The following is a 20,183-nucleotide window of genomic DNA, read 5'->3' as shown; positions in this document are numbered from 1 at the left end:
GTGGGAGCAGCAGCATGACCACATGCCAGGAAATGTGCTCTGAGGGATGCATTAACACTGATCAAGATGCTCCTGAAGTTTCCTCATGCTACTGCGTTCTCTCCATCTCCCACACCTGTGATCTATGCAGTAAGGATGGAATGCTAAATTCAGTTTAATTTGGAGATAAACATTCTCAATTCCCAAATGTGGAAAAGCTGCTGGGTGCATCTCTTCTGACAAACACAGTGCTGGGGGACATTAGGGAGAATGAATCTGGAGTTCATATAGTGAAAATTGACATTTTTGTCCAGCTCTTCAAATGACCACTTGCAGCAAACCAACTCTTACAGCTTTATATTCAGATTGGCTCCGGGAAGGTTCACTTACAATGAATCCACTCCTTTCTCCCTTTATTTTGTGCAACATCACCCCTTATTTATGGGAGAAGGATCCAAACCTCTAAGGAAATTAACTGAACACTTGAAATCAAGATTTGGAGTATTTCTTTTTGGCCAAAACTTTTTAGTCTGGGCACAAGCTACCAAGTACTCACTTGCTACCACCAGTAACTCTTCTAAATCCAATCCAGCTCTTCTAAAAGGGAGTACAAACTCTGGAACATGAACCTGAAATGCATGCCTATGTTCATGGAAAACACACATGCATGAGAAACATCGAGAACCTGTTCTGCAAGAGCAGCAGCTTACAGTTTAACTGCTTTGGGAAAGATTTCTCTAAGCCTATATTAAGTCCCCAAAACAACCCATTTCAGTAACAATTGCTGTGAATCACGTGGGTCTGCTACACATTATTCCTTTAATCTCTATGGAAACTGATTTTATTCTGTTGGATTTAGGTGACGAAGTATCTTTAAAAACCTGACTCAAAAATGCAAGTGGGCACCTTGTAGGATTTTGCTAAGGGCTTAAATTCCCATTGAAATTTAGGCAACTCCTGCTTTTTCCAAATCCCATGAAAATATCTATCAGTATCACTACGAACAAAAATACTTTGAGGGATCTGGAGCTTTGACTTTCTGCACTCAACAGAGAAGCAAAATGTTTTCCTTTTTGTTCTGTTCTGATCTGTTCTATATTTATAGAGACTTACAATTATAATTGTTTACAATCACTGATTTTCCTGTCCTTAAGGTTTTTTAATACCTAGGAAGAGCTGAAAGTGGCAATTCTTTAACTCTTACAGCTGAAAGTATGTCCTTTTCATTGCAATGAAGGCTTTAAGACACGGAATTTATGTTTCAGTTCAGTCTTGATGAAAATAAATCCATCTACAGCTCACCAAAATTCTCTCAGGGTACTAAAGCGCTGGCTTTAGTAGCTATCTGCACAAACTGTTCCCTAGTTTAAAATGGTTTCTATTCCTGTCTGATGCCACTCTTCTGATGTTCAGCTGCAGGTGGAGTGTTCTGGGAAATGCAAATGCTTTCTCCAATCGGTATCTTTTCCATTTCTCTTCATTAGCGAAAAACCAAAGCAATTTCAGCAAGAATGTATCTGTCCCAGCACAGAGTTTGAAATGATTCTGCAATAATAAGAAGCTGTCCATGCTCAAAACCTCTGTTCCTACTTAAGAGCATTCCCTGTGTAGCTGGTTAATTTGTGCCTACCAAGCTTTCTCTTCTGTAGACAGGAGACTGTACACTTGTTTTTATGTTGGTCATGGCTGGCATTTTGTGGACTAACATTAATGCTGGTAAATACCAATTCCAAAAAAGGAACACGGAAGGCGAGTATATCTACACTTGCAATGATTATGGTACTCATAAGGATAATATTAATAAACAAAGTGTAAAGATTCACATTCACGAGTGCTTTCAAAATGCAGAAACATTCAAGAACGCTTGCACATTGAAATCTGGCACAGTGTGAGCCTAAAGTGTGCATAAAGTGTATGGCAGAGTTGTCTGACTTTAAACACCTATTCTGAACAAACACCTATTCAAAATCATAAATTTGAGTATAAAAACTAGGCTATAAATTGTTACGTTGTAAATGCAATACTTGGGAAAAAAAATGCCACGTGGAAAACATTTCCAGAAGTTTCAAGTTTGCATTTAATATTAAAAAAAAAGAGAGAGAAATAGCAAACTAGTTGTACAATGACATTTCCTATAGCGGAATGTCTTGCAGGCCCATATGTGATGTGATATGGCACCTTAAAAAAAAGAAGAAATCACTGGTTTACTACAAATTTCATGAAGCAATCCACTGATGGTTTCTGTATTTCAAATCTGCTCGTGTACTTTGCTCAGAAGGCATTTGAGCTGGCAAGTATGTATCATAAGGAAAGAAGTAAAGGCACTCATGTTTCCAAATGTAAAACTCAATCTACTCTAAGAGTCTTTGCTTTTCTGAAGGGAAACAAAGCCGTCATATTAGTTATCCAAATCAAGTTTCACCTCCTTTCCAGAGCTCAACTGTGCTTCTTGAGAACTACTTGACTTCTCACAGCAAAGGAATTTAAAGTAGTACTGTACAGTTCCCATCACTTGAGGAAAACTAAAAGTATTGCATGAAAACTTCTCTCAGCAGAACTGTTTCATGCACAAAAGCCATTAGGTATGGCAACTACACTCACAAGAGGGAGCAAAAAGGATCCTTAACAACTTAGGAAGTTAACCTAAGTTCATATATATGAGCATCTCAATACTTGTGAGAAATCTTTGCAGTTAGCTAGACAAGATAAATGTGATGCTTTACCCAATGCTCTCTCTGACGCTCTCTATTGGGTAGTTTGCTAAACAGCCAAAGTTACATTAAAAAAACCCCGTAATTACTGATTTCTTCCTCAAAAGGTTTTCACATGCAGAGTCTGCAGTCTGAAAGTGCAGGAAAGTGTACAATCATTTAGCCTTCCAATCTGGAACAGACAGATAAAGCAAAAAAACCAACATGTGGAGTCACAACAAGGTTCAGGAAAAGGGAAGAAAAGAGAGAACTGACTTTAGGAGCATTCTGGTCCATGATTTTGTCAATGAAAAGTGTCAGAATACTACTGATAGTAGATTTTTAAACTGTTCTGCAATCACCAAAGGAAAAAAATCTGGTATTAACTTGTACAGTCCAATGGCACATTAAAAATAAACCTGTCCACTTAGTTTTGAATGTATGCAACAGAAATAAAGGTCACCCTCCTCAAAGAAATATGAAAAGCCCAAACCAACAGATGGAAGCTGAAGCAGTGACAACTTGCATCCTACTGGGTAAGTTTAAGCATCTCTTTAGGCACTTCACTGGTTCATTAAATGCAATACAAAATAAAGCTATAAATATCAACATTTTGTGCTCTTAGAAATTAGCTGAAAGCAACAGAAAACAGCACAAAAGTGTGTGACATTTTTGGCAGCTTATTTCTTCCCTTCCCCAATATTACTGGTTGTCCAAGAATGCTTTGTTTTGGGGATGCTTTGGCATCTCAGTATCAGGTTGTCTGAAGCCATAAAAGCTAAAACAAAACTGCTAGGCCTTAGACAATAAAGAAATTTGGTTTTAAAATTTCTTTATGGCTATATAAGAAGGACACTTTAGCAGTGGCATGAGAGGGAAAAAAGCTTGCTTTCTTTTTAAATATTGCACTTTTCTTTTGTTCACTCACACTAATGCATAGAAACTTCTTTAAGTATTAAAATTTCATGCTATGAAAAAGTTATGGGAAATAAATTTCTACACATCCAATATGAAAGAACAGATATGTTAGCCTTCCTTTACTTTCCTTAGGTAGAACATTGAGAAAGAAGCGAGTGCAAAAAAACCCACCACCCTGTTTTTGGTCAGCCTGTATATTAACTTTATAGGTGCCAATTAAACAAATTGCAACGTGTGATGAACATGGATATCGTACGGACAACTGAGGGTGACTGTCAGTAAAACAAGATTATGCATGATTGAAACACAGTAAGTGTGGCTGAAATGGGAAATTGTGAGGCCTCTTCTCTTGGGAAGGGGCACTACAAAGCAGATGAATTTTGCACTTCAGTAGCATGCTGTAGGATTTATCATGATTCATTTCACATTACAGTGTGCTCAATGTTCACACCCACATCTCGCATCACTTCAATTGCTGTAGTAAGACAGTGACTGGCAAGCCATCTCCAGGAGACACAGGAGAATCCAGTGGGCAATTCGATGCAACGCAGCCCGCATGTCTCCGTCACAAGTCATGACGTGGTGGTGTGTTCTCAGGACAGGCAGAACCCATCTCCTGCTGGACTCCACTAATCTGAAAAATGATTGCTTGGAAAAAGAAGTCTCTAAGCACTTCACTCTGGTGCTTAAAGAACAAAGCGCTAGGATTTGATATAACAAAACCAGTTTCAGGATCCTGACCACTGCGCAGAAATCCAGCCGGAAACAATGCAGAGTAGTGCTCCTCAGTGTTACTTTTGTTATCATTAGTAATGTTAAGCATCAAGAAAATAAAACACGTCATTGCACATTACAGCCGCCAAGAAGCACGGCTAAACTTTGACACTAGAGAATTGAATAACCTGATGCTACATCACAAACAGCTTCTGGTGTGTATCTATTTCAAAAGGTCTTTACATACTCAGTAAAACTCCTTTACTCCTGCCCAGCGGATGCTTCAGGTTAAGTGACGAGTTATGGCACGAAGGGCATACAGAAGTTCCGCTTGCATACGAGCTTCCATTAGAAGTAGATTGACATGAACCTGTTAGAAATTAAATCAGCCATTTAGTTCACCTCTGAATGCATCATTATTTGTTCATTTAGGTTAAAATGTATAGACTTTAGTAAAGTATCACTGCAAGAAACTACGTCCTTTCTGTCTGTACCCTGCTGCAGGATTCCAGTTCCTCTGCAAACAGCTGTGCTATATGCCAATACCAGACCACACCACAAGACTGCAAGGAACTAGCCCCAGCTGCTGCTTCGAGCAATCTTCCATCTCAGAAGTCCCAATAAAACCATTTTTGTGTCCTAATGGCATTAGTTCTCTATGAATTATATTTTGCTTTCTTTACCTGTGATCGCTGTATAGGAGCACAGACTAAGGAATGGTTTACATTACAGATAGGTTATCAGGCATGCAGGCACTGACTCTTGTCAGGAAGCATTTAACTTGGATACGTGAAGGCATGTTGACATTTTTAGTGATGAAAAACACCATGAGGATTAACTCTATATATGAGTTAATGTCCTTTTTGATCTCCAAATCCCAAGTATTGGCATAGTTGACTGCTTCTGCATTCCCAAGTTTATCCAGTTCTCTTTCACAGCAGTCAGTTCAATTTTATGTAGAGATCACTCAAAATAATAGAATTGGCATTTCCAGTACACTAAGAAGTATTTCTGTAAAATTGGTATCTAACATTCAATGAATTAATCTCAATTGTCTTTTTCTGGGTAAAACCAGCTTATTTGACAGATACTGTACGCTAAGGTGTCGCTATACTTTAATTCTTAAACAGCATGGGGGTTTCCATGAAGCCAGTTTGGCTTTGAAATCCGTACCTTCTCCGAGTGCTTGAACTGACGCCAGTAACTATCGTACATGCGCTTGGTAGTTCTCTCTGGGTAGCAGGTCACTGTCTTTATGTAAACCTTCAGGCTGCGTTCAAGTAACTGATTAACTTCTCCATAATCATAGTCATCATACCTAAATAACACAGGCAAGCAGTCTGTTGGACATAAGTTTTTAAAAGCATGGTCTTTTGCAGCATTATGTTTTTATGTTTGGGAATTGGAGCGTTTATTATACACACTACAACCCCCCCCCCCCGCTAACAGAGGATCTCAAAGGCTTAGTACTAGGATGCTGTCTTTCCTGAACAAAGGATACATGCTGGCTTCAGAAAGGTAGTTCTGTCAAATTTCCATCCATATGCAAAATAAGTTTCTCCACTGGAAGTGGAAGCTATACTGATATGTCAGCAAAACCACTCTTACTTCCAGACTCAGGTACTATCTCCACTTTAACACCTGGAGTCTAAAATCGTGCTTTTCACAGGATTCAGTCTTCATTCTGTTTACACAGTTTAAAATGTACTCCTAAAGCCACAGGATTTTTGTCCATACCTGATTCCATACATACAGTGGACATAGTTAAATAAAGCTCTTCGTAGCGTAGTTGTATCAACATCTTCATGTGTTGCCATAGTGTTATACGTGAGGTTATATACCATCCGAAACTTCTCATCGAGGAGATGCCCAATATCAGAATAAAGCCTGTTTACAAGGGAAAAGCCATGATTTTCCCAAGTATAATCCTGCAGAAAGAGAAGGAAATACATAAATGTACAAATGAAATCCCTATCTGATCCTCTCTATAGCTCAATAGTTTTGTTGTCTGCTAGTTATAACTTTATTCATTTCAGAAGATTTGCATTTTGAATCCTTCATCCATATCACCTGCTCCATTCCCTCAGGTTTGCTGGCAGTGAATATCAAATCGCAACACCCCACCTCAGCTGGATATCATGACCCTACAGAAGAAAAAACCCAAACTTCTCCTGAAATGCTGAGGCAATTTTCCACTGTCTGCTGTGCCACTCCAACCAGTGCCATTCTATGCTGGAGGGCCTGTAAGTTTAAAAACTTGATCTTCTTGGAGGCTGCTCTGAGCAGAGACGGAGTATTTGCTTCCAGCCAGGATGTACAATCATTGAGTAAAGTGCTAAACCATCCTTGAGCAAACTAATAAAATCCAGGCCTCTTTGGTCTTAGACAAGCACCCAGATTGCAAGGGTAAAAGCTTGCCTGCTCTTATCAAGAATGGGAAATCTTTGCAGAGTGATGGCCCAGCATCAGCAGGGAGAATGACCTTTTTTCAGAGCAGTGTGCAACCACTTTCCATGCTGCGGTTACACAGAACATGTTAGTTTGCCCACATCCTTGGCAAGTGCTCAATCATTCAATAACTGATGCTATCTTTACAATCAAGGGCATCATCTCCACAACCTTCCTGTGTCTGGCTGGTTTCAAATGTTACTGTTGGGCAAGGGTCCTCACCCAGGTGCTTTAGAGACTGGTCCTTTGATGAGGATAGCGGGGAAGAGTAGGTAGGACAGTATTCAACTGCCTAACAGAGGCATTCAGTGATGTCTGAAATGTATCACATCATATTTGGTCTCCAGCTGCCAGTCCAAAAGACTGTAAGGCTCATTGGAGGTATGTTGAACCTACCAGCCCTGTAAAGGTGTCCAGGACACTTGGGGCATCACAAAAGCCTCTGAAAGCCAGAAGCCCCATGAGGGGAAAAGTGCTGTTTACTAACAGCAGTTGATCCATACTAACAATGAAAAAGGGAAAAAAACCCCAGTTTAAAGACATTCTGCAGTGTTTTTCTATTACTAAATTTAAACCCACACAGATAAAGGCAGTCTTGTTTTATCAGAATAGGGATTAGATCTATTGCAAGGTTTTGGGATGCTACTGCAATCTGAACAACATTAATAGCAGAGCTTTTGGGAGGCTGTGGGTATATACATATAACTGCCTAAGCGTAGGACTTACTAATAAAGTTAAATTACCAAGGTGACTCTTCTGAACGAAGGCAGAAGCTGTCCTGTTTATTTAAGAGCAGAGATATTTTAGATCCAATTTAAACTTCTGTAGAGCTTTTTTTCCATGGAAGCCTGATGCTCTTAAAGTAGTTAAGCAGAATGTCTGATTTACAGGCACTCACTCTGCCTTATTCTTTTTGGCAGTATCTACCTACTTCAGGCTCATATAAAGACCAGAGAATAAATTAACCAGATCAACAGAGACTGCTATATAGCTAAATACATTCCCTGAGAGTGATCATGGATTCTTCATTTTACATTCTTAGACACATCTTCTGACCACGGAGTTTCCCTGCACCCACTGTGTTTTTAATTGAAATGCTCTGATTTGGTTTAAGATTTCTTCCACTGCTTTCAATTTATTACCAGACTGCTGATTTATTTACTTTATAAGCTGGAACAGAAGCACCTAGAAAGTCGATCCTGTTATATATATTATGAAGTTTACGAGTCTGGTAATGGAAAAAGATGCCAATATGTAAGAAAAAGTACAGTTAAAATGAGTATTTTTTTAAGTCCAACAGCACTAAAAAAATGTATTCAAATATAGCCATAAACTTCAGTAACTGTATTTAGGAACTCCTTTTCTTTCCTGACCTTTAAAGTCCAGTGATTTGGAGCATATATGAGAATGATACTCACCAAACTGCTCTCATATATACATCTAGGTATTGATAACCATTGGACAGAGAATACTTGATAATGATTAAATGACAGGAATAAAGAGTTCTTCCAGTGGATTTTTTTCTACAACAACTGAAGGGACAGGAAAGAAATTCTTTCTCTTCTACCTTTCACTTTTATGGCAGATTTAGTGATATACTTTATGGTTTTCAAACATTAATTGTGGTAATAATTGCAGTAAGACTGAAAGCTCAATATTCCCTTGACTGAGTAGTGAAATGCTCATCTCAAGTGGATTTATGGAAGTTGTTTAATGGACCAGAACAAGAAAAGGAGCATGCAACAAACATGCCTCACTACAACCACTTTATGCTACTTGCCCTGTCATGAGATATACAAACATTGTTTCAGTGAATGTACTGTAAAGATATAGTACCTGAGCTCTGAATGTTGGCAGATGATCTTCTCCTCGCCTTGCGAAGTCTTTGTACCCAAATCCAGGATCTTCAATATAGCGGGAGACATCTGTAGAAACTATTTCATCATCAAATGCTGTGAATAAAACAGCAAAATGCTTTGCTTTAGGCTAGCACAAGAGTTAGTGCTGACTTCCAGCTATCACCCTACTACAGGGCTAGAGAACAATTTTAGTTGTGCAAAGGAAGAGAGTGGTGCAAAGGAAGAGAGTGGTACAAAGGAAAGAAACAGTTCAATCCCAACCTGCTTGCATGGGATCCATCCCTTTCATCGAGCCAACTAAATGTCAGTCTACACCAAACATCCAATGTACTTCTAAAAAAGGGGAAGAGAGGGCTAAGTTCTGTCTGGAGGTGTGCTTTTCTCTGTGTTAACTTCTGAGGGAGGCTAGGTATCTTAAATTGGGAAGATGAATCCCTTTGGTAAAGTCACTGTGCTAGGATAAGAAACAGAAAAAATATACCCTTCACAACAGGATTGCTACGCTGAGCAGGTAAGATGTCAAGAATTACACTAGCTCTGTTCTATAACTTGGAGTATGAGCAACCAGCAAGCAATGCAACACTTCACTTGTAAATACCAGTTGAAGATTATGTGAAAGCAAAGAGCTCTACAGTACATCAGGCTGAAATTCTGCCAGAAGCTTTAGTAACTAAGCATCTTCAAAGAGCTCCAAACCATGTCACTAAGCAAGCGCAGGTTCTCTATCAGGAATCAATCTTTCCCTCCCAAATAAACAGGTGGCTTGATTGTGTAACTACCTCTGCAGAAGTTGACTACTGCATAGCTGACTGCATTTGACCCTGATGTTAAAATCCTGGCTCACTTCCACATGCACTGACAGAACAGTTGCCATATGTCCACTGTGAGCACCTTGAAAAGTCAGTTAATCTAAGAATTGCAGAAGTGCTTTATCTCCTCTTTGCCTCATTAAACAATCAAAACATAACTGTGTAGGAGGAAGCTCACACAACATCTGCTACAGCAAATCCTCAGCGAAGAATAAAAACCTTGCACATAAATGCTCCTCTCCCCTGACAAGGACTGACCTCCATGAAAGAAAAGGCCCAACACATACAGACTCCTTAACTCAAACCAGCAAAAGGCAAAGAGGAAAGTCAACAAAACTATCAGCAACCCCATCAAAAAGCCCCTTCTGTCCCAAACTCCTCTTCTGTATACAGTTGAAGTTGCAAAGACTCATGAAAGTCCTGATTTGATAATGAAACTGCAATGGGTGTCTGTTTATCTGCACTGTTGATATTATCTGTCCAAAGAAAAAGAGCAAGAATAGACAATGTCCATTTCTTAAAATCCAGCCATGATATTGTTGTATTTATCCTCTTTCAGAGATTTTGAGAGCCACAAAACAATCTCTGTGCCGATCCACAATACAGTCTTTCTCCCTTTTGGGCTCAGTGCACAAAACCAGATACATTCAAACACATTTGGTCTGAAGCTATCAAGATCTAAATTCACAGTGTCAGTAACATGTGAAGCATTTTATGGGTCACTTCTTAGAAAGACACAAGCCGTCATCTGCAAGTAGCCAATACTATGAGGAAATGGCTGGAGATTCTGATTGTCTTCTGTATACTTTCTTTGGAAAAACAAACCCACCTTCCTGTCTACAGGAAGCAGATTTAATTGAAGGGTGTGTAAGAGATGAAGGCCTTCAGACTGTATGAAGAATACTGCAAAAGAAGCTTCCAGCTCAGAATTTTGAACGTCATTTAAGAATAAAATACCCGCAAAGAATCTCTAACACAAAACAGGCAGTGGAACAGGCCAGTGGTATCATCATTAAGAATGGCAAGTCAGAAGTGTCGTTTCCAGATGGGCAGTAAATAGTAAAGATGATGAGTCTCCTCCCAGTCCATTTCCTGAACTAAATGTTGTATCTGAAGGCTACTTATGAGTGTCAGTGAAGTTCTAAGCACTGTATAACCTAAACCTGTGAAATATTTACTGAATATCTACATGAATGAATGAATTTGAAGATACAGGGCATATAAAAAAAGAGAAAATTACACCCAGCTTTTTAGAGAAGCATGCAGGCCTTTTTTTTTTGTTAATATACAAAAGCTAAATTTCAAGTAGCAAAACCAGTGGTGTTATTTGCCAATCAAGAAACCTTAAGCAGATGAAGCAAGTGACAGGACCACCTTTACTACATTCCTACTAGACAAAGACAGAAGGAAGACATGGACAGAGAAAGTTGTTGTCACTGAACTGGCTTCAAGTGTTTAGTTCGTACAAAGCACAAGCAGAACAGAACTGGAAAAGCACAAATACCTCCACTAATTACTAGCAGACTCTCCTTCTTCTCCTTTTCAAAGCGAGTTGCCATTTCTTCCTGAGAGGCTTCTTCATCCTCTTTATCTTCTTGTAGCCTCTTCATCCTTTCCATTAAGGCTTCCAGCTCACTTAAAGAATCTGCAATCTGCAAAAACACCATGACATTCTGCAAAATTAGAAGATAGACAACGTGTGTCATCTTCAGATTTCATGCTTGACAACAAACGTTCTCAAAAACAGATAGCAGCAGCAAACACAGAAATTCAAGCCAGAATGCACTTTGTCACATACAGCACAGACAAACAGCTTCACACAGCTTTTGGACAGTGAGAAGAGAGCTGGGAAGTGTTAATCTAACCTATCACAGTAATCTCCTGTGGTGGGATTAACAGTGGAAGAGGTGGTGTTTGAATGTGGAAACCACAGTTGCTTCTAATACACAGTCCACCATGTAAATGGTTTTGGGTTCTGTGATCTGCACTTATCATTCAGATTTCTCATAAGTTGTTTGGGTTTTCTTTTCCATCTTTTCCTTTTGATTCTGTTTTTCTGCCCATAGCTGTAATTGTTTCCTGGCAGGCTACTCACTGCTCAACAAGCAGTGCAGTCAGCAGCAGCCCCTTGTCCACTACAAACAGGGAATAAGACACCCCTGTGGTTTGAGCTAGCATGTGTTACAGCCTAGAAATGTAAGATACAGCAAGTGAACTGAGTACCCACATGTGCACATTCTACTGTCTAGTGACTCTACTCATAATGCTGATCTTCCATCAAAGGCAATGAGGTCAAATACTCAGCCAGCATTAACTCGAGGACATGTCTTCAAAGCATCATAGAGCCACTTTCAGGAAAAAAAATCCCACATTTATGTTAATTAGGTAGCAATCAATGTTCTCTATTGGTTGATTCAAGACTGGAACACCAGCAGGAAGAATTAAGTCATTTTATTTCAGACATTTCCTACATAGAAGCGTTTCAGACTTGACCTGTTTTGTGACTGTAGGCCTTGAAGTAAAAATTACCATTGTTATTATTGCAAATATTATTAAGATTATTACTATTTCTGTTGGGGCTTTTTTCTTTTTCTTTTTTTTTCCCTATTTCTTTTTCCATTCCACATGTCTGGAATGTGGATGACACAATGCTTCACTCAGTGATGCTACCTGAAGAAACTGGGGCTTTAAGCTTTCAGCTGAAAGCCAAGTTTTAGTCTTCCCCAGTGGGTTGTGAGATTAACTATCAAAATCCCCTTGCTCTGACTATCATCCACTGTTACAATGTGGTTTTTTATAAGTGACACTGAAAACTGCTGGAGTGAATGTAAACAGTTACCAGACTCAAGCATTCCGGTAAAGTAGACAAAAACTTTCAAACTACCCGGAAATTCAAACAGGAAAGAATGGAAGAAAGTTTTCTAATGCAAAACAGGGTCAAGCAAAAGAATCTTCTTGCAACACTAACCCCAAAGTTGCTACTTGTGAGGGATGCATTTTCTATGTTGTTGTCATTGGCAAGATCACAGACACAGAAGTTGTTGACTGCTATAAGTCTGACTCCATTAGATGTATCCGGATCTCTCTCTGGATTAATGCCACTACCAAATACAAAACTTGCCAAGGCATGATAATGTGCCAACAGGACAACAGCATGCACCAGTTCAGGAAGAGACCAATTATTTTCCCCAGTCTTGACAAGTTTCTGAAATGAGAATAAAAAAAGTGTAAATATAAGATTTCTTTCGGACCTCAGCTTTCCTAGAAAACACTTCTAAAAAGGGATCAATTCCTTTCTTCCAAGAATACCGTAGTCTTCTTGCACACAAACTCACACCGGTTAAAAAAAGAGACACCTCATATATCACCTCTTTTCCTTAGCCAATGCTATTCCTAAAAAGTAAACGCTGCTGGCTTTGTCACACAGAGTTCATTGTCTTATTCAATGCTCTAGTACTTCCCTGAATGTTTTAACTCAGGGTAATGAAGCCTAACTGGACACTTGCCTGGTTCTGAGCAGTTCTTATAACCAGACATTTACCACTGTTACAGGGCAGGTACCTGAATGTGCTCTTTTGTGATCAGCCAGGGCCGGTGTGCAAGGAGCTTGTTTATTTCATTCAGGTTTTTCAGTCTTTGGGGAATGTATTCCAAACCGTTCAACCACTCTGCAATCCCACCAGTCTTCAGAAACTCATCCACGTGCATATTTATTAGGTAGGAACACTGATGTCTGGCAGCAGCCTGGAACAGTTAAACAGAGGGAAAAGTGCAGCACATTAGTGTGTAATCTGATTTTGCTGCAGGTGGAAGACACACAACCCCCCAAACAATTTCATTCCAAAGTGCCATATCTTATATTGCATTTCTATACATATGGAGGATTCTCCAATAAAGATACATTTCATTACATTACTCTGAATTGCAGAATCTAATTTAGGTTGGAAGAGAACTCTAGAGGAGATCTGGTCCAAGCCCTTGCTCACAGTAGGGCTGACTTGGATCAAGTTGCTCAGAGCCTTGTCCAGACAACATCTCCATCCTTGGAGGTCACACAACCTCTCCTGGCCCCCGTTTACATCTTCATGGTAAAAACTGTTTTCCCAGTGTCCATCTGGCATTTGCTGTGACTTAAGTCCACTGCATCTCAACCTACTGCTGTGCATGGAGGGTTAAATATCCAGAAATAAGGTTACACAGTTTTAACTGCACTCTGTAAAACCTCACTATAGTGGGCATGTGAGAAGTGTATCACTGTGGGAAACAGGGAAACGTACAGTGCAAATTCTCCCTTCTCATTGAAAACCTTCTGGCTGGGCATGCTTTATTCTGATGAAAATCAACTACACAAATTTGCCCCTTGTCAAAATATCACCCTAGTCTCTCCCTTCTAAAGTCTTCCTTTTTTCTTCTCTTTTAAATACACAATTCAAGGTCACAGAAGAAAATATACAGCCAGTTGGTACATACCATTATAGCAATGTAGTGCCTGTAGGGCAAAGGAAGGGGCCCATCCATGCGCAGCATGTAGAACTGGCTGCGCAGGAAAGACTCCAGGTACTGAGTATGGATGCTCATGACCTGTGTGATGTTGTCCAGGCGACCAGACGTAGAATATTCTTCCACAAGAAGATTAGTACGTTCATCCAAACCATTTGCTTGCATAACCTTGAAAACAAGATGGAAGAACTTAACAGAGAAAGAGATTTTCTCTAGTTTTAGACCTGCAGAGGAACATATTGCACTATGAAAGGTTTACTTGTGTACCAACTTAAAGGCAATGCTAGAGACCCAGATATATGTTTGTAAATATACACGCTTGCATGCATGCAAATATGCCCAGAGATGCTACTTGTACAACACTCTACACTGTACTTCTGTTATTTTAATATGTTTCAACAAAACCCAAAAGGCATTTTCTGTAGATCTTTCCAAAACAGCTAAACTTGCAGATGCTTAACGCCAAACCTGTACAGAGAGCTGGAAGTAAGCAAGAGCTAAATGGAAAGTCAAGTCTTCATGGAAGTCAGGCTGTACAGACACACACCACCCCAGCATTCAGCCCTAAAAGCAATTTCAAAATTAATGGAGAGGAACTGGGCTATGTAACCAAATTACAGAAACAGCCCTGGCAATCTACCCCTTCTGCGCCTGTATAATTGAAGAGGAGATCAAATGCTAATTTGTCCATAACATTCAAGTATTATTTAGAATAGGAATTTAATGCTTTCTTTAAACAAAAGCTGGTCTTTAATTATTCCAACCAATCCAAACCTTGGGCACGAGATGAAATGAAACAGCAAAAGAGTAAGTAGCTCTTTCACTGCAAGCCCTGACACAGTATTAGTGCTATTACTCAGTGTTTATCACCAAGAACAGCCATCCTCAACATGTTCACCACTGAAGTTACAAGCACAAGAAGAGAATAACCAGTATTGATTCTGAAACAGCACAGTATTAAACTAACCAGCTTACTATTGCACACACCATGGGATGAGGCATTTCAGCTGGTTTCCTGCACATGAAGAAACAAAGGGCCTAAAGCCAAGAAGACAAAATGCTTTCGCTGAAATATTCTACTTACAATGTATTTTCCTTCTTTATGATGGGCTGATGAATGGACCGTATCTCAAATATTTTCCCATTAAATCTTATATGGAAGTTACATACAAAGAAACATGAGAAACATGCCACCTTCTTCATTTCTCACCACTTTAGCTGCCTGGTTTAATCTGTGAGCCCAGAAAGAAAGGGAAGAAGCAGCTATGCACTTAGGCAGCTCCATCATTTAGCTCTTCCTATGGCAGCTTTTCTTCGTTCTGTATCCAAAATGATTCCCTCTCAGTTTTCCTTAAGAATTTTTTTACCATTGGAAATTTAGTCACACATGAGAGATCATTTTATCTCACCACTGTACATCCCTTGCTCCACTCCAAGGAATCCTCCTTCTTCTTCAGCAAGTGTATCTCCCATGTATTTAAGAGATCTTTGTCTCATTTCATAGTTTCTTGGGGAAATCATACTTTTAGTGTCCCTGGTAAGGTTTCTAATCTTCTCCAGCTTGCCAGGAGTCTTTCTTGTAACAGTACAAGTTATGAAAAAGAAATTTTGCTGACAAAATTGAAATATAATCCTGTAGGACTGCATTGTTGCTATTTAGGTATAGCAATATGCCGCATTATTGCTTCTGAGATTTATCTCCACCTATATTACTGTCCTCTTCATGCTGTGTATATACTTCCTCCGGATTTATTACCATCCATGGATCTACAAACATGTTTTTTTATTCAGCTTGTAAAGCTTTATGGTACTTTAACAGGAATCTTTACAATTAGATTGTTATTGCTCTGTCCATATTCTTTCCATTATGACAATAAAGCAGGCTTTGACACGAGCAGTGTTATTATAAAGATTTGTGAGATATTCAGTGTGTTACTAATCTCTAACTACATCCTTCCTTTCCACTGTACTATTTCATGCCAGTGAATGGGGGAAAAAGGTATTTCTTTGCTTAATAAACAATATTTCACATTTGTTTGTGACACTGAATACCTGTTTTTATCCATACAAGTGAAGGTTCCCTCCTTGTACTGGGTAATTACTGCGGTTACTCCTTTCTGAGAGCTACTCAGTGATTCCTCCTGCACCCTTGACTAGTGCCTTCACCAGGTGCATCAGCCATGAAATAAATTCATTAACAACTCTTTCATAATACATTATCATTTTAACTACACTTATTTTTCTACTTTCTGTATAATTATTGACTTCTTGAAAAAAATTAAGTTATTATGAAGTTTGACTTCTCCATTTCATCTCCTATTTCATACAAGAGAGAAACCCCCTTCACAAGTTTGGCTGGCTGGAACTCATTCTGCTCCCCTCTTCCCAAGTCTAAAAGACTCTTTCTGACCTCTTCTCCTTTTTGCTTCTGTATGTTTTCTTGTTGCCAGCCTTTCCACTCTGTTTTTCTTTAAACTCAAAACTTGCCAGTGTATAAATGGAGAAGGACTCGGAGAACAGCAGCTATCCCATCATTCAAAATGTCTTTTTGGCCCTTCTAGCATGTGAATTATCTGCTTTTAGAAACTGCTCAAACCAAAACAAAAGGTCCTAGGTTTACAGCTGGCCATCGCAAATAATTAATTGATCAATAAGTAAGATTCTGTGAAGACCGAGATCACAGAGAACAGCACCATAGCAAATCTTCTACTTACTGCAGCAAGCTACAAACCAAGGCTTAAGCTGAACATTAAATCGTGGGCAGAAATCTTGCATTTGAAGTCAAACTGCACCTTTCAACCATAAATTCTCTCAAGAACCAGAGTTTTGGTCTGAGTTAAGCCATATTTTCAGGTTCTCTCAAACTGAAGGTCAGACACAGCTCTGAGAGCTATATAATCATATTGCTGCATACTGGATAGGCCTCCCCTTAAGCCTGGCATTAAGAGAAGTGAACATCCCCCATGAGAATAGCAGAGCCACTCTCAATGCCAGGAGTGCTGGCAACTGAAACGATGTCAACTGGCACTACTTGTGTGGAAGGACAGGGTGGTTCTTACCCACTGGAGCCTGCTCCAGAGAAACCATCACTTTTGCTTGCAAAGGAGCTCATCCAAGTACCATGGACAAGCAGGATCATAAAACTGCCCTTCAGTATTCCTATTTGAAAAGTTGCCACCTGCCCAGCCCAGCTAAACCGCAAACTTACTTCGTTCTCTGGTATAAAGGCACTTGGTCCTCTTGTCAGCGGTGGGGAGACTTGTACTCTTTTTTCCTGCAAAACAGTCACATAATTGGGTCAGTGTCAGGAAGAACGTACTAACTCACTGTATCTCATGAGATATGATCTTCAAGGTCTCGATTTGGTTCTCTTCCCCAGGCCACCAGGGTGTTTTACAGCCTGCTGAGGAGGTGAAGCTACCACACAACGTTGGTTAGATCCATTTTGCAACCTCTGTACTTTGCACACCAGTTTTGGTAAAGGTAAGGCAAAAAACCCCAGAAATCTAATCCTGACTGGTTTACAGACAGCTTGAAGATACATGAGCAGCAGCAATAAAACATTCGGCACAATATTAAAAGTAGTCATTTACTGGATTGAATGGAAGTTTGGAAAGTGGAAGGGGAAAAAAGGTATACTCAGGAATTTGTATCAGCATCTAACGAGATCCTCAGTGTTGAGAAGAGTGTAACCACCTTGCGTGCCAGATATTGGCATGAAAATCACAGTCCGTGCAAACCCCAAGACCAAATTAAAGACTCCTCCTAGGAACCTGCTGAAACAGCTGCCTTGCTTAGCTGCTGAGACCAGAACCCCCCCCACAGCACAAGTCTTGGTGTGCAAACCCCAGCTAGAAGTCATGAAATGCCCTGTGAGAACAATGTATTTAGTACAGAACAGGCTGACAGCGTAGCAAGGGCCAGAGGACTTCTTTGATCTATTAGTGGTAAAAAACTGAACTAAGATAAACTGTGGAGGCTTTCATTTTGTGCTTGAGAGGTGAAGGGGGCCTGGGGAGATTGCCTGCTCCCCTGGTTCACCAGGGGCAGGACCAGCACTCTCCATATCATTCCTGACCAATGTTGATCCAACCTCCTCTTAAAGAGGCTCTTCCATCTCCCTCGGTCATTTATTTCAGTGACTAACTCCTTGGATTGTTAGAAAGTTTTCCTAATGTCCTACCTGAATTTCCCTTGCGGTAATTTAAAGCAGCTGCTTCTCGTCTTCTTTTCCTCTTTACCGTTATATTCCACCTGTCTGGGAGCTATGGCTGCACACGTTCTCAAGTCCCTAACTGCACTGCAGCACTCGTGACTCTTAATAAGTTATCCATCAACAGCAGTATCGGACTTGCATACTAAATATTTCATGCCCCTAATGCAAAAGTCCAAGGTTTTCCATAACAAATGGCCCTTAAATACCTCTATGAGGGGGGCTTAAGCTTAACTGCCATGTGCACGAACAGCAGCGCTGGTCCCAGAAGGAGCATGCCACCGATGTCCACACAGGAAAATGAAGCCATTGGAGCTGCGTAACTATTGTCCTCATCTTTAAAAACATCCTGTCCTTTCTAAATTAGATTATGAAAAAACATGCAAAAAATCAGCAGTGATTATTCAGGAAAGATGTTCCAAAGCAAACTCTTGCAGGACAATTACATTTGTGACTTTGTAATAATTAACTGCTAAAAGATGCAGAAATAAACCAGATCTACTGCATGAAGCCCAGCAGCCAGAAGACAGCTTACTGCAATCGCTGCCTGCTGCCGCAGCCCCCAAATCCCATAAAATACTTCTTAAGTTTCAAATGCACTCAGTCTGAGGTAAGAAGACAGGATGTAGAGAGAACAGTATCTGCACATGTAACCCTTTCCTCACACAGCTACACAAGGCAGAGGAAGACATCTTCTAGCTTGAAATACACAACCCTGACAGCAGCCAGTCGTTCCTGCCAACATTAAAAACAAGAAATGCTTTCCAAGATTACTATTAAGGTTGCATTTTATGTGTTTAATGAAGTTTAAAATCTTCATTCCATACTGAATAACCTGGAAGAAGCAGCCTGCATGAGTGAGGCAACTTTGACAGCTGCAGACTGCCAGCTCTAGCTGGAGCACAGGTCCAAACCAGAGCTGAACCACTGCCTTCCCCATCTTGCTCTCTGACCTATACCCCCCTGCTTCAGGCTCTGCAAAGAAAACCTCAAAGCCAGATCAGGGCAAAAAAGTGCATACACTTCTAGCAGGAGCTGGGCTCCATTCTGCTGTTTCCCCATTCAACGTGACTGCCATTGACCGTGCAGATAAGCTGCTGCTGAGAAGGAAAGAAGGAAACGGTACTTGCGTGGATGAACACAGGCAAGTACCTCCAATTCCTGTGAACGATGACAGAAAGCCCAGTCAGACATGAAAAATGAGGTGTGTTAAATAAACTACAAAAATGACAAAACCCAGCTCTTTTTGGGTGGTGGCAGTTCTGAAAAATACAAACCTGGAAAAAACAGGCAAAGCACCAAAACAAGAATCAAACACCCAAAGTCCTAAACATGGCAATTCAAGTCAGTGAGTCTAATCACAGCACACTTCCAGGGAGCTGTTTTATTCTACATTATAGAAGTGTATACTCTTCCCTTCCATCAACACAAAAGGTTATTTTGCCTTCATGCCAAAGCCTTTATTTTATTAAAACTGGTTAAAACAAGCTTGTCAGAAGAAAAAGAGCAAATGCCATCTGGTTGCACAAGTTCTCAGGATGCTATTAATAAAAACATGGGAAGTTTGCAAGCATTAAGAATGATAACGTTGGCTTTGTTGAGCTGTAGATAAGAACCACTGTTTCTGGGCACGCTTTATCTAAAGCAGTGATTTAAGGCTTACCCAAGAACCCAAATATGAAAAACTATGTATGGGAATTAGAAAGTAACATTGCAGATATACGGTCCTTTATGGAGAAAGTTCTTGCAAAGCTGCTTCTTTCACAAGAAAGCAGGTTTGTTTTCCTGTCCAACGAGTCTTTGCAGGTTGCACTAACTACCACCAAGTCAGCCAGGGTCCCAAATATCTTATTTGAAATTGGATCTTATGCTAAGTGGCTGAAGCAAGAAACAGGTTGCTCAGCAACTAAAATGCTGATTATCAGCCATCTTCTGCTTCACACTCCTCCAGAAACACATTGTTGGAGTATAAGCAAGTTACCTTAAAAGGTTTGCAGCCAATTCCATTTACATTAAGACTAGTGCCTTTTTGGGGGGTGCTTCCTTGGAAGGA

General features: G+C 40.0%; 1 protein-coding gene across 2 annotated transcripts; it reads right to left on the bottom strand.

The window, feature by feature from the left end:
* Positions 1–4,573: 4,573 nt before the first annotated feature.
* SESN3 (sestrin 3) lies at positions 4,574–14,010 on the bottom strand (the record flags this gene model as incomplete). Of its 2 annotated transcripts, XM_080612627.1 has the most annotated exons (8): positions 4,574–4,671; positions 5,475–5,619; positions 6,039–6,229; positions 8,586–8,728; positions 10,922–11,069; positions 12,386–12,622; positions 12,979–13,161; positions 13,888–14,010. In XM_080612627.1, 8 exons carry the CDS (start codon positions 13,993–13,995, stop codon positions 4,585–4,587), a joined length of 1,242 nt encoding a protein of 413 aa, XP_080468753.1. In that variant the 3' UTR covers positions 4,574–4,584. The 2 variants fall into 2 exon arrangements, with proteins under 2 accessions (XP_080468753.1, XP_080468752.1); XM_080612626.1 differs by lacking the exon at positions 12,979–13,161 and having other exon boundaries at positions 13,888–13,995.
* Positions 14,011–20,183: the final 6,173 nt, after the last annotated feature.

This window comes from Psittacula echo (genome assembly GCF_963264785.1).
Source record: "Psittacula echo genome assembly, chromosome: 3".
In the NCBI taxonomy this organism is placed as follows: Eukaryota; Metazoa; Chordata; class Aves; order Psittaciformes; family Psittacidae; genus Psittacula; species Psittacula echo.
Note: the sequence above shows the minus strand (reverse complement) of the source record. Positions and strands in the feature narration are given on the sequence as shown.